At 34.5% G+C, this 15,830-nt stretch overlaps 1 protein-coding gene across 4 annotated transcripts in view; it reads left to right on the top strand.

Moving 5' to 3' along the window:
* Positions 1-15,830, top strand: part of NRXN1 (neurexin 1) — a 690,023-nt gene that overhangs the window by 86,221 nt on the left and 587,972 nt on the right. For 3 of the 4 annotated variants that reach the window (XM_023512121.1, XM_023512126.1, XM_023512120.1), the window contains one exon: positions 541-567. The exons of the other annotated variant lie outside the window; for it this stretch is intronic. In XM_023512121.1, the coding sequence (XP_023367889.1) occupies positions 541-567 (27 nt within the window). The remainder of the gene's footprint in view (positions 1-540; positions 568-15,830) is intronic. 4 annotated transcript variants of the gene reach the window in all.

Genomic DNA, 15,830 nt, shown 5'->3' with positions numbered 1-15,830 from the left:
TTCTATGCCCAGCAAATAAAATTTAAAAACAGAACAAAACATTAGTGAGAGATGAGAATGATTTTAACTTGCTCTCCATTCAGCCAGTGCAAATCTGAAGGATTCTGTTGGCCTTTGTGGGATGTTAGATTCTAGAGGTCCAAGATGTCTGAGCCTAGCTGAGCTTGCACTGTACCCCATGGTGACGGAGCACTTTTTAATTTTGCTGAAAACAGTGACATGTTCTTTCACAAATGGGGAGAAAGTTGCAGCCAGTCTAAGCCGAGCATCTTTGACATTTAACAACTCGTTATTTCACTTAGATTTGTTACCATGTAGCTTTGTTTGAACTGGCCATCTTTTAAACCTTCTCTTGTTGTTTCCAATGGTGAATTTTATAACCATAAATCTGGGTTCTAGAAGTTATAAAGAATAATGACATGGAGTGGCCATATTTGCATGTGTCTGTCCCCGGAAGGGTGGACTGTGATTTTATTGGATGTCTGCAGCTATTACCTTGAAGGATAAATTTTCATTTTTCATCTATTCTTCCCCATCTAGATTGTATCAGGATTAACTGTAATTCCAGTAAGTGCCTATTCAAAATTTTTAAAATGTTGTTCCTCCATTATGATGTAAGCTAGTCAAGGGAAAAAGAAGTGAGAGAGGAAGAGAAATGTGTTTATGAAACTCATAAACGACTTTGGAAGTATACCAGTCCATCATCTGGATTGTAAAAATTCATTTTCAAAACTATACAGATGAACAGATGAAGAGTTTTTCATTGCAGTTCCTACTTCTAACTGGGCAAAGAGGTGACAAGTATTTGCAGCAGAAGGTGCAAACACCTCTGTAGACCTTCAGGTACTGCAAGTGCCATTTGTATTTTGCTCTACCTGGGACTGCGGTAGTTTTCTTCAAGTAGAAGAAAATACTATGGGTCTTATTTACTTCTGTTTATATTTTTTAACTCAAATATATAAAAAATATATTTAATGTCTCCCACTTTGAGAGTTACTATCAAATCCTTCTAAACGTAACTAAAATTTTATATTGGCGATAGATTCTTCCATGTTATATATTTATAGAAAAGTACTTGTCTAAAACGTTCTTCCTTGAATATTAAGAATATTTATGTAATGAATTTTTACATCCTAATCATATATCTGCAAAAGTAACCAAAACCCTTCGCTTTGTGACATGCATGCCAATGATGACTCAGAAGATGCATGGACTGAGTTTTATCTGAATCTGAACTAGAGACCAGCTGAAGAAATACGAGGACTGTGATTTTATTTTGAGCTATAGCATTATCTTAAGAGTAAATGTATTTTATTTCCTTACAGAAATGTTTAGGTCTTTCTTTCCAGGTTTTGCTGATCACATTAAGAAATCTTCAGTGATAACATAGGAGTTAGCTACTTAAATAAAATCATACTAACACACTTCTAATGTCTCATTGTCGTAGTCAGTAAAACAACTTTTCTGTGTCCTCAGGGAAATGCTGAATAGGAATGAATGGAGTCTGCTCTCCAAACCATTGGCTGTGTTTGCAGACGCCAATGAGTACGCTGAGGAACAGAACGCTGGTCTTAAACTTGAGAAATGATAAAACATACACTATTTCTAAAACTGTCCTTCCTACAACTTGTATTTTTAGTTTACATACTTTAATACCTATTTTAAAGTAGCAAAAATACAAGTCTGTCCAATCACAGCAATTAAAAAGGTCATTGACATTTAACAACTCATTATTTTACTTAGACTTGTCACCATATAGCTTTGTTTAAATTGGCCATTTTTTCAACCTTCCCTTGTTGTTTCCAGGGGTGAATTTTAGAATAATAAATCTGGGTTCTGAAAGTTATAAAGAATAATAATATGGAGTGGCCATATTTGCATGTATATTAATTTTGATGTCTTAAAAATTAAACCAATAAGTTATAACTGATATGCCAGGCATTAAAAATCATCTCATACAGAATAGTTCCTGAAAATGATCTCTTAAATCTTCCATACAAATGGAATTTTTCAAGTAAATATCATCTGCTCTGCAACCCTCTTACTTCCACACTTTCTGAAAAGAAATACACATTTTGCAGGTCTAATACCATGGTCCAGATTGCTTTCAGCTTTGGGGCATAAAATGCAGGAACCATAACACTCCCCAAACACTCTCTCTCAAGGCCATATTTTTGTCTCAATGTAGCTACAGATTTTTTTGTTACTTCCTGAATCTTAAAATGTCCATATGGAGAAAATATTTCTTTCTAGGCTTCTATTTTATATACTTTTAAAATTTTATTTATATGAAGCATAGAATAAAGCTTGGATTTTAAAATTTGTGAAATGTAACTATGTGAGTTCTAGCACAATTTGTGGCAATTAACCTAAGAAAATGTGATTCTCTGTTCTATAGCTGCATCAAAAAGTTAAAAATTATAAAGGTATGTGGTATAATTACCCCTCTTACCCTCGTTTGGCTTTTATCATGAAACTCCAATATTGAGGACAGTCTTTGTATTCCTCTGGATATTTCACAGAATACTACCCTGGAGGACAAAGGTTTTTGCTGGCTAGTGAAATTTTTTCCCTTTTTGAAGAGTGTGGGTTACATTTAAATTTCTTGAATTAAATGCGTGGTTGTGAGTTTTCAGTGTCCACCTTGGACGGGACTGCAAATGCCTTAATTTGACAGCAGTCACGGGAAAGAACATTCAGTGAATGACCAGGTAACAATTTCATATCCTTTTGTCTTTGTGTTATTGGGAATAGTGGGCAGATGTAGTAGAAAACCCAGCTTCTGGAAAGCAGACCCAACTCTGGAAAGACAGGAATTTATATATCGAGTAATACAGTCCTAACTCAGTGATAAAATAAGTAGAGATTTCTACCTAGAGTGCATCTCCTACTCAATACAAAATAAATTAAAAATATCTGTATCTCAATTTGGCTCCAAGTTTAATGAAAGACTGATTTATTATGTGTATCCTCTGTCAGCCATAGATTTGTCTGAAGTTGAGAACATTAATGCACATCCATTAAATCGCAGCTGTAGGACACCACTCTCTCTAAAAACTGAACCTTATCTGAGACATCACTTGCACTGGGAGATTAATAGGAATACATCAGGTGATATGTTTTAAGAATTCTACCACAGGAAATAAACTACAATATAAATAGTTATCTTACATTGAGAATTAACATTAAATGCTAATGCATTGGAATGGAAATTTCCCAGAAAAATGTCTATACATTTACTTAGAATTTCTCTGCTCTAATACTTTTCCATGTCAAGTATGGAAAAGAAAATATATAAGCATCAGGCTAGCCAAACTTTGATGTTGAAGAGTGGGTAATGGGTGAAGAGGGGGAAAGACCTGGCTGCATATATTGAAAGTGACTTTGCAAGGTGGCAGATCTGATTCTTTTTCAGCTGCTCCTCTTTCTACACAACAACAGAACCTTCCACAGACTGGCTAGGGTGTTGCCCTTTGTGAAGTTTTCTCTGAGAAAGGGCAGATCTACATTCTATCTCTATCAGATTCCTTATTGCCACCATTCTTCTCCCTGAGAGGGAATGCTGTCAAGAATCTTTAAAAAGAAGAAAAGAGCCTTTTATCCTTTAGAAATAAAAAGCTTATTTTCATGTGTGATAGGGTACTTTTTAACAAAGAGCCATCTCTATGAATAGTGGACATTTCAATGTCAACATACAGGTTTTGATCTTTCCGATTACAAGGGAATACTAACTGCATACAACCCCAGTCCAATGTCAGTTCATTGACGTTTGTTAGGTTACAGCAAGGCTAAAGTATGGTTGTGATCCACAGCTTACAATTAGATTTAAGTCAGTTTTTGAAGATTCATAGAGGGCTGAGCACAGAGGTGTGTTATCTGTGGCTCTCTACTCGTGTCAAGGACGGGAATCAAAGGACCGTTGGATGACCCTTGTCTCTTCCATCATGGTTCAAGCATTTTATACAGAAGTTACTAAAAGGGACACCATCTTTTAATGCAGCTGGTTTCTTCCCTAAACAATAATGGACACTTTAATAAATTGGATGGAAGGGCAGTGCCTGTGGCTCAAAGGAGTAGAGCACCAGCCCCATATGCCAAAGGTGGCAGGTTCAAACCCAGCCCTGGCCAAAAACTGCAAGAAAAAAAAATATAAATAAATAAATAAATTGGATGGAAAGCAATGGAAAGTCATGTTCTTTTAACACAAAGTAGAAACGCTATTTTAATTAACAAAGAAAAAAATAAATTTTTTCACAAAAAATAATCATAGAATTCTATACTAACACAAAATAAATATGAACAAATTATGGTTGAGACCTCAAATCAGACTGAACAAAATGCTTTTGGGACTAACACATGAATTATTTGCATGAAAAGGTGAAGGTATTACAGTCTGTTGCCTGGTCCATGGTATTAAGTCTTTAATAAGTCTTTTTAGAAACTTTAAAGAATGCAAAAAGAATTTTCTGTTGTCAGTGAGATTTTTTTTCCAGTGCCTTATCAGTAGGGTCTTGTATAAGACTTTGGTCTTAACTCTGCGTTATTGTGTCTGCCAAAGCACAGCCTGATATCAATCCCTGAGCTACCAAGATAGTGTCTGTTTCAACTTTGGTGCTCAGTAATTTCAAATAATACTTCTAAAATCGTCAGACTATGAATTTCTCTATAATTTTTTTGGCCTTTTTAGTGGTGTATTGCATGATTAAATAGTCTTATTCTTTTTCTTTCTCTCCTCTAGTAACCTTAAAAATTGTTGGTGCTATAATCTTTTGTGATTTAAATACACTGAATTTTGGAAAACTACAATTGTTCCTATCAACTATAGTTGAGTTCTAATTGTCACGTAAATAACTACTTAAAATGTGTAGTGGATGCAGGGAGGCCCTTGTTTTTTGATTTATATTATTGTTTTATTCTTTGGTTTTCCTCAAACAATGACATAATTTCAGAATGTCCTTCTTGACTTGGGGGCCACTTCTGCACGCATGTGAGAACGGATTTTAATAATCTCGTGATCTCTGGGGCTTGTTCGGCTTGTTCACATTATTTGGCTTCTTTGCACCTTACACTTGTGTTTCTCGTCCTGTCTGGCTGCTCTTCCTACCAAGATTTCCTCCTCTTCCTTCTCCATTTCTGATGTTGCTTTCTCCTACGCTCTTTCCTTTTGTTTTCTTACAAGCATAAAAACTTTCTAGGGTTTAAAAAATATTTTAGTAGGCAGACCTTCCAACTCATTGTTTTACTCCCCACAGAAAATGGTTTATCTAAAGATGCAAAGAAAACAAAATTACAGATAACACAATGTGAACAAAGCGTCAAGGGTTGAAGTTCAACTTCTATTTGCAGTTCAGTGCCCAAGTCTTAAAAATGAAGGGAATGTAAGGGCAGGTACTTAACCTCCCTTTGACTTGGATATAGGGAAGAAACACTCGGAGTAGTACATTATTGGAAAATGTGCTTTGATGGATGTCTGCAGTGCATAATAAGATCTTTGTACTATCATTTTATTACCAGAATGAAAAGATCAACTGGATATCAGTTATCACCATTTTTTTTAATGTAGATAAAAATGGAAAGCAATAAAAGAATGCAAAATGTCAACCAGTGGTACTTAAGCCGTATTAGATTGCTTTGATCAGGCTGCCATTCGGCAAGCTACTCTAAAAGAAATGAGGAACTTTCTAGGGGCTGGCACTTGGTAACATGAAGTAAGTCTGCAGGTCAGAGTAGCTGCTTGGTGCCTGAGGACCAGAGAACCGTCCAAGGCAATCTATTGCGTCTGCTCCCACGCAGCAATCACTTGCCTTGTACAGTTCTTTCAACTATTGCCTGCCAGTCACTGAAGTTGTCCACCTGCCCAGGACAGAAGTTTCCCAAGGAACAAAAAAAGATAAAAGTGCAAATACAGAAAACAGTTTTGTTTGTTTTTGCTTTTTCAATTTTTCTTAGCCGAAAGTGCATATGAAAACAAGGAAAATTTTGTAAAATATTATTTTTGGCGAAAATTGAAGAGACATTGCATGTAAAACGGAAAAGGAGACTGTAGGTTTCTAAAGACAAATACCTAAAACAGGCAAAAAGAATTGGCACATAGCCATGAGTCTTCAGAAAAATTTCAAAATTGCAATAAAATTTAAGGGAAGCTCATTTTAATTATCCGCACATTTAAATTTGTGAGAATTATTTTTAAAAAATTAGTTTTTCTTGCATATTTAGATGACTACATAAAGTGGGCAATTAACTAATCCTCTTGAGTGCTTGAACAGTAGACAGCTTTGGGCCATTTCAGTGAACAGTTAGTCTGTTCATTGGTTATACACAAATGTAAAATACCACACTGTTGTAAACGATCACTCCTTTGTCTAGGTTAAGAATTCATCTTACAGCCACATTTTTCATTTATTCAATAAAGCATCCCCTTATAGATAGTGCAAAAGATTGTGCTCAAGGTAATGCAGAAATCCAAATTAGAATTGACTGAGTTCTTGAAGTTGTCTTTATTCTTGAGAATTGGCATCATCACAATTGCCTGGATAGAAATTGTCAGAAAAGTCTAAAAAACCCTAGGAGAATCATTTATTCCCTTATTAGTTTCTGTGGAAAGGGAGTTTTCTTTTCTATAACCAGATCTCACCAAATGTGAGAGTAGACTATAGCATGTTGGTCAGATGCTGTTGTTAAGTTTCATTCTGAGACACAGCTGACTTCTGCGCATCTACCACTTCCAGCGTTGTTTTGAGTTTTTTCTCTGTTTTTCTTTTTTTTCTTTCTTTTTCTTTTGTTCTTGTTGCTGTATGTATTGTGAGTTCAGACTCTCCTATAAGGAGAATCTAGTGGATTCTTTCCTTATCTTTGTGCTGTTGGGTAGAGATATCTAATTAGGTCTTCTCATATGCTATGCCCCAGGTTTCAGCTCTGGTGGTCGATACTCACTGGTGATCGGATCACCTATCATTCGAGCAGGGATCCAAGAATATGTAGGCCTTCTATACAAGCACCTTTTCTTTAAGCTGTCTGACTAAACATGTTTTCACTTTATCCATAATATGTTGATGAGGATTACAGTCTCTTCAACATATCACTGGATAACATGGTATGTAAGTGAAGTGGGCCAGGCTCTTTAATCCAAACAGTGGGGGGCGGGAACTGCATGGGGCCATCAGAGAACTTAGAGATAGAAATTTTCTGCGTGCTCAGAGCTCTTGTTCATTTCTCTCACTTGTTATCAGTGCGATCAAAGAGCAAGATGGACAGAAAATATATTGTGAAAACAGTTTCCCCAAAGGTTAAGTAAAAAATGCTAAAAATCTTTAAATTACTATCATTTTTATTATACTCTATATTGGATTATTTGTTTATTATTACTTGTACTTTGAATGCATCACTCATACAATGACCAGAATTCTTCACCCTCTCAACACACTTCTCAGGAGATCAGTCTAAATACAGACTAGAAGTATTTTATGCATAGTATTATTGAAATAAACTAAATTTCAAAGTCCATTGCCTTTTTCTATAGATAGCTGTCATAGTTAAAATTGCTTTAGAAATGTGCAGATTGCTTTAGAAATTGAAGGTATGAATTAACAATTCCCTTTTAAAGGTGTATAGGAAGATTGTAGTTATCTAGTGGAATCCACTCATTAAACTGTCAGATACACAGTGAAACCAACTAACTTTGAAATCAGGAAATTTCCAACATAAACAAACATGCATTTCTATAGAATATGAAGAATTCTGAAATGTTTTATATTTCAGTGGGTACAAAATAGGTTTAGGGAGGTGAATATTAAAAAACAATTATGATAAAGGTGACATATTATAGTGGCATGACTCACAATTTCTGTGCCAAATTTTCCAGGAATTGTAAAAGTTCCCAAAAAGACAAAATGAAAAAATTATTTATTAAATTAATTGCAAATACTCTCTTACAATACAGATATATTCACCCAGTTGTGTTGAAATGAGCAGACTGATACAGAGTTAGACTTTGATAAAGATGATAATGACATTAAAATAATAGTAATCATACTAAAGAATTTTGAAAGAGACATTATAGACATAAAATTTCTCAAGTGTTTTAACAGATCCTGTATGTATAAACTCAACTTTTTTTCTGAAAAGTTGGTTTAATGAATAAACTGAGAAATTTTACATTGACAGAAATTATATTTTGGGGGAGGTGTCTGTAGCTCAAAGGAATAGGGTGCCAGCTCCATATGCCAGAGGTGGCAGGTTCAAACCCAGCCCCGGCCAAAAACTGCAAAAAAAAAAAAAAAAAAAAAAAAGAAATTATATTTTGGCATCAAGTAATTCTTTAAAGTGTGATCGATTGAGTTAGTTTGTCCAATAAGCAGTGAAAAAGTAATCAGTATCTCCTATTTTTTAAAGTAATCAGTCATGTACCAGAAAGGGCTGATTTTAGCAAAATTGTTTTTCTATAATGTTTCCTTTAAAATGTTTATAGAATCTGTTGTGTAAGATTATGGTCATTTTTAGTTTCTTTCTTTTTTTTTTTTTGTCCATTATACTTTCTAAATTTTCTAAAATAATTTTTCTTTTTGAATTAGAAATATAAAATAAATAAAAGTAAGTGTTCTGTCAATATATAATTGAAATCAATTTGAAACATTATTTAGGATAATCTAAGCCTACACTGGGTCATGTATTTGTAATATGATGTGTACATTCTAAATTCATTTAGCAATTAAAATTTTCCGTAATGTTGACCTTCGAGATAAGTTAGAATGAGTCTTTTAAAATAATATTTGGTTCCTAACTAGAAATTATATGCATATTTGGAGGCTAGAGGAAACACAAAATATGTAAAAGTAGCCTATCATTTCAATCTTCATAGAATTTTTTTTATTAAAATCATAAATGCTCTTACAACCCATAATACTTTATAAAAAATGCACCTCATATATAATTAAGTATAAGATATGTGCTTCTTTAAATATATAGAAACATGTTTTTCAAATGTTTTTGGACCCTGTTTTTTAATTTTCACAGTGTATAGTAAATAGTATGCCCTCTATATGACTATAGCATAGAGTATCTTAAAATATAATCACATAGGAGAAGGAGCTTTTGGATGCATTGGTGAGTTATTGTCTTTCGCAGTGGACTGCTGAGTGATAAGTCTAACCTAGTCTTACTCAGGTAGCCCGACCAGGAGCAGGCACAGAGTTCTGACCCGTTACTTCCAGCGCTTGTTTGGCGAGCTCCACAGTGCTGTCTCCTCAGATAAATCAAGTTAATTGGGCTGAAGATTTAATAATCGCTAATAGGTATTGCTATAGCTGGGCCACCCCCATTTTAGGTTACTTCCTGGCGGGTAAGGTGAACTGTTCATTTCAGAAAACTTTGATCCAAAGACAACTTCAAAGAACTAATTCCGATATTTTTCTGATTACTGAAATAAATGGGAACATAGAATCATAGCACTCAAGCGAGTGACTAAAAGCCACGTAAATAAACCGATGGCGATGAAAGGAAGCAGCTGCCGGCACTGTCGCTGCAACAGTAAAATTCAAATGAAAGATTTAGTAAATCCTTATATCGATGCTTGGACAAAATTTTATATTATAATTCTAATACTTAGGAATGCATTGTCTTTTACAGTTTGTCCCCAGCCTTTATTGGAGCAATCATTGAGGAAAGAAACAAAATATCAAAACAATGCTAAAGATAAGATGCTCCCTGTCACTTTTCTCAGAATTGTGTTTTCCTTAAGCAAATAAGTCCATAGTGTTTACAATAAATGGTGAGAAATGGATTGTCAAGCATTCTTACCTCCCAGTGTAAAGAAAGGATGAGAAAATCTTTTAAAATTTAATAAAAGCAAAAACTTGGGTTTATTTTTTTCTAATACCCTTCTTACTTTGGGGAAAAGGTTGTACTACAATATCCCCCAAATATTGAGGGTGATCTAACATTTGTGAATTCAATCTCACACTCAGTTATACTCAAGTATGTTCATTTTAATAAGCTATGGAGAGTAAAACCAGGTAAAGCCATTATCCTTGAATTATGGGGAAAAATCTATATTACTCTTGACCTCATGAAAAGAAATACTATAACTATTATTATTATATAGTTTATTAAGACAAAGGCTGATACATTTAATTAGATAATTTTGCATGTGTGAGTATAATCCATGGCTTTACTTATACAATATCAATTTAGATTTTGTAAATATTCACACATTCAGACAACTTGTCACTGTGTGTGTCTTATATAAGATACATTTAAATAAATATTAATATAAGTCTGTAGAATCCTTGAATCCTTTTCTTTCATGCTACGTGAACATTGGCTACACTTTCAGTTTAAAATGTTTAGTTAAAAGCACATTTAACTTTTTGGTACTTATTTTTACCCGCTAGCTATCCGATTATGTGATAAGCATTCCTTGGAAATGACTTTTAAAAAAAATAAAATAAAATCACAGTCCAAATTTTAACTTGTATTTATATTAGGCTTGTTTTATTATGCTGTGTCCTAAACTTGCTATTTGAGCTAGATTAGATTTAAAGATAGCTATTTTGAAAACATTCTTTTAGTAATACATTTAATTTGTGTTCATTTTACTGTGTTGTCAATATAATTATATTCTTAAAAGGTAAATTATATGTCTTAAAATGTATGTTTTCACATTGAATAATATTTACATTAGATATTTATACTGGTCTGTCATAAATGGGTACAATCAATGTCAAATCTATAGAGGTTTAAAGTTTCTTTGTAGATAATTTAAACCCTATCTATTCATTAACCTAGAATTATGACATTCAGCCAGAAATGGAGCCGGAATACTGGAGGTGAGGCATATACATATACTGGTGTTATACAAATACTATGACATTTAGCCAGAAAAGGAGCTGGAGGTGAGGCCTACACAAATTCTGGAATTTATTATCTATGTAGATAACATAATAAGGTTGGTGTGATTGAGGAAAATGGCAGGAGAATCCCTGGAGGGTGTTTACAGCAGCTCTCCAACATCAGATCCTCTTGCAGACAAGATGGATGTTTTCTGCTAATTAGTTACTCATTAAACCTTCAGTTTGTCCGTTCAAACCAACTATTCCCTTTGCATTTAGAAGTCACTGATTTCTGGTCTCTGGTCATTTATTCTCCTAGACTATATGCAACCTTAAGTTTTCAATGGAATTGAGCAAAAACGCTGTCCACATAACTATCCAGACAGCTAGGTGAGTTACCTAAGTTTCCCAAGGGTAGGGCTTAACCAGATTCCCTGCTGCTAAATATGAAAACAAGAGGATGGATATTTCTGTTTACTGATACTTCCTGGGGAATGGAGGCATTAAGAATTACTGGAGAAAAACATACAGAACTATTATATTAACCAGTAAACTACATGTGGATGAAGAAAAAAGATTTGATGCAGTTATTTTTCATTAACTACTTAGAATAATTTAATATTAGGGGATATTTAATCTCCCATGCAAAACACTCCACAAAATCTAAACAAATAAACCCGTTCAACAAATAGTGAATGGCTCTTATGTTCCAGCCTTGAGCTATAGGATGCAGGATATTTCTGTGGCACTTTGAATCCATTGAGGACAAGATGATAATAATAATGACAATATAATGCTGATAATAGTTACTATTATCCTTGTTATCATGAGAACTAAGCATAAACTTAGCACACTTAGATGTTTGAAGTGATTAAAATCCATCAATTCCATTAATATTATGAAGCATTTATATTATGAGCTCATTATGCAGAAGAGAATACTGAGGCATGGAGAAAATAAGTTGTTTGCTGAAGGTCACACAGCTAGTACCTTGTGGATACCAGGATAAAAACCCAGACAGTCTCTGAGTCCAGAAGTCCAGACCACATGCATCAGAGTAAGATATTCACACTTGGAATGTTAAAAAAAAAAAAAAAAAAAAAAAAGAATAATTTAAATAATCCAACGAAGAAAATGAATCCAGTACCATCAGTCTGCATTATTTAATTTCCTTGGTGGATTTTTGAAAGTTCACATATCTCTTGTTATTAGTGTTTATTTTTGGAAAAAAAATCTCTAAGCTTGATGTCTGACTTTATATTATAATGTTCAAAGTAGTTTTTAATTGCAGATGAGTATTTCTAACATATTTTAATATAAAGAAATACATGTGTCTTTAAGACCATTCAAATAGCTCTTTATAAAGACATTCTGAATAGTTCTCAAGGATATATCCTTGGCTAAACCCAGAAAACAGGAGGAGGAAGAGAGGAAAGGAAGAGTCACAGGGCTCAGCAGGTAGTCTAGCCTCTTGGTTCCTATGGTGACTGCCGTGTTAGGAGCCCAATTTGTGATTGATATCAGGCCTGGCTGGCAAGACAGGCCAGAGACAGCTTCTCTGCTACCCCAGAGGCCATGTCATTTACCGCAGATGGTATGGAGAAGGTGACTCACCTGTACCTGGCATGCGGCTAAATAAAGGATCTGGCCTCCAGCTTTGTGCATTCCTGAATATGGAGCTTACTAAAAAAACAAAACAAACAACAAAAAAACCCTTCAAAAATAAGTGAGCACAAAATTTACACTCCAAATCAAGACTGGTTTCAAAAGCATCCAAGTTACTAGTCCCCTACGCCCTGTGCTGAAAGCCTTGTGGTTGGGTTAATGCTCTTCTGTTACCACTGAGGTCTTTAACTTGGAACAAGGGCCCCACATTTCATTCTGCGCTGGGCTCACAAATGGTGCAGCTTGATTTGCCCCCAGGAAGGATACGATGTAGCAAAAGAAGGATCTGGAAGTGTCATTGACAGGTCTAATTTTAATTTGTAATTAAACTTTATGATTCAGGTGAAAAATATAAAGAAAAGGATTTCACTACCAACTCAATATCTAGAAGCTGAGAAAGATAAAATGGAAATATTTAATGAGGATATGCTCTCCTTTGGATTTTTTTTTTTGTAAATAGAGGTCAAATTATTTTAAAGTAATTATTTTAAAGCCAGAAAGGAATAGCAAAGTCAAATAGCAGGCTGGGAATGTCATAATTACAGCCTGAGAAACACATCTTGTCATTTACAGGTAGGAAGTCTGCTGCCAGGAGCCATGACTCAGGCGTCAAGCAGTGAGAACTCTCACTTCTCTTTCCTGGGCTTCTCTCTCTTCTTATCACTGTCACAGTGACAAGGCTTGTTTTCAGCTTCCCACAGGGTCCTGCCTCCTACCAGAGGTTATTGTCCTCAAAGTCAATGTCCAAATAAAACTCTTTGGCACCTGGAAAAGTTGATGTAGGTGGAAACCTAATTTTACACACACACACACACAGAGCTTTTTAATGAAGTCTTCTAACGATACAAAAAAAAAAAAAAGAAAGGTTAATGCATCTTAATTTTAGAAGTGGAGGAACTTTGCAATTGGTTTATATCATTTAAAGCCTCATAATTTTTGTTTGTTTTTTTTTTTTTAGTTTTTGTTGTTTGAAGTCTTCTAAAGTTGATTTTAGGTTTTGTTCTTTTGTAAGAAAACTAAGATAAAGAACAGTAAGAATTAGACAAAATAGCATAATTGACATAATGTTTGAATTACTGGCCATATGGAATCTAACACTCAGGTTTCCTGACTCTTAAACTGAAGATTTTTTTCCATTATTACATGTCTTTAATAAGCAATGTACAAGATAACAGAAAAGGGGGGTTGTAGTTGTCTGTTTATTTGTGTGAATTTTATGGAGCTTGAAAGCTACAACTACAACCCACAAGCTAGCTCCCTGTTTTAATAAAGTTTTATTGAAACACCAGCCATACCCACTTGTTTACATATATACTTATGGCTGCTTTCATACTATAATAGCAAAGTTGAGTAACTGCAGTGGCAACAACGTGGCCTACAAAGTGTAATATATTTGCTCTCTGGCCCTAAATGTTTTGATCCCTGATTAGACTCCAAGTGAGGCATTCCTAGTGCCTATTGGTGTTTGGCACAAAATAAAGTTTAAACTAAACTGATGGCATATGGATGCCATACATCCTACACCCTAGAGTGAATAGATTGAATAAGTAGTTAAATGGAAAGAGCTAGAGGAACAATATGAACTATTTAGTTTTAAAATTTCATAATTGTAACTTTTCTTCCTTATTCAATTACTGATTTAATGATCTAAAAAAATTAAACAGTCATGTATAAGTATAGAACCAATTTATATGAGTAAGGCAATGCTAGTCTTTTTTTTTTTTTTTCTTTTTTTAAAGATTCCTACCTACCTATCATCTGGGCAGTTTGTTAGCAGATGGATTGCAGGAAAACCCATCACAATCCTTATGTTCAATAATTAATTCAGATTAACCACTGAAATTACTAGGTAGAGTTATAAAACAGAAAATGCATTTGATTGAGACAAACAAAGTCCAGAATCAAATGGTTTGAACTGTACTAAGAGGCTAGGTACTTGATACCGTAGAGATGTTTCATTTATGTGGCTATAACAGCATCTTTAAAATAAAACATACACCACTAGAGGGCGATAGCTACCTAAAGGGTATGTGCTTGTTTCAGCTCCTGTCTAACCAAGTGCAATTGGTATGCATTTATTTTTAACAGCTTTCTATTCAGTGATATCTGTCTTTCAGTTTCAGAGGCATTTGTTAGGTTCTTTAAGAGGGGCCTTTGCTTTCATTGCCTCTAATATTTCAAAACTTTTGTTTTATCCTTTTCTGTTGCTTTTTACTACATTTTCCAACTCATGCACAAACCAGGATACATCCTTCACAGGACATTGGCAGGTAAGCGTTCCTACAAAAAAGGATCCAAAGTTAGTATCATGTCCATATTATTCTAACTCAACAAGTTTAAGCAAGTGTTTGTTTATTTATTTATTTATTTATTTATTTTTAGACAAAGTCTCCAGCTGTTGCCCAGGGTAGAGTGCCATGGTGTCATCACAGGTCACAGCAACCTCCAACTCTTGGGCTCAAGAGATCCTCTTGCCTACGTTTTTTCCATTTTTAGTAGAGACAGGGTCTCTTTCTTGCTCAGGCTGGTATCAAACCCATGTGCTCAAGCAATCCACCCTCCTTGGCCTCCCAGAGTACTGGGATTACAGGCATGAGCTACTGTGCCTGGACTAAGCAAGTCTTTTTTGACCATTATCAGGTTCCTTTATGCATATTCTTTTCCTTTATTCTCATATTTGTGGTGAAAGTTTTGGGAACTAAATAATCAAAAGCAAATACTATGAAATCTCATGTTACATGGCAACTCCTCCAAAGAATTTGGCCCTACTTTCAAAAGACTGTACTATCTGGTCTGCCTATTCAAGCAAAACTGTGTATATGCTTTTCAATGCACATTTATATATATAACATATAGTAACTTCAACTGTCAGCCATTTTGAGTGGTAGATCCATCCCTTGGTAATTTTTAAAACTCATACTGTTCTTTACCTTATTTTCCCATATAAAGCAAGGAAAAATTAATATTGTTTGAGATCACACAAAGTTCCAGGCCTTACCTAAGACATTAGATTTGTTATTTCCTTTAGTTCTTGTAACAGTTTATGAAATAAAATACATACTATTTTCCTACATTTACAGATGATGGAAGGGAAACTGCTTCTAAAACTAATCAACCAGAAAACGCAAAACCTGTTTTTGAATTTACATTGGTATGATTTTCACTGAAATTCAAGAGTTTTTTTTTGTTGTTGTTTTGTTGTTTTTTGCGATCTCTGCAGCTCTCCCTTGAAATATGCGAGAATCTACATTTGAGCCAGATGTAAGGAGGCATGTCTAAAAACACACCCTTTGGCTCAGCGCCTGCGGCTCAAGTGGCTAAGGCGCCAGCCACATACAC

The sequence above is a fragment of the Otolemur garnettii genome, unplaced genomic scaffold (assembly GCF_000181295.1).
Source record: "Otolemur garnettii isolate 467f Iridium unplaced genomic scaffold, OtoGar3 scaffold00024, whole genome shotgun sequence".
NCBI classification, from domain to species: Eukaryota; Metazoa; Chordata; class Mammalia; order Primates; family Galagidae; genus Otolemur; species Otolemur garnettii.
This window is presented reverse-complemented; position numbering and strand designations above follow the sequence as displayed.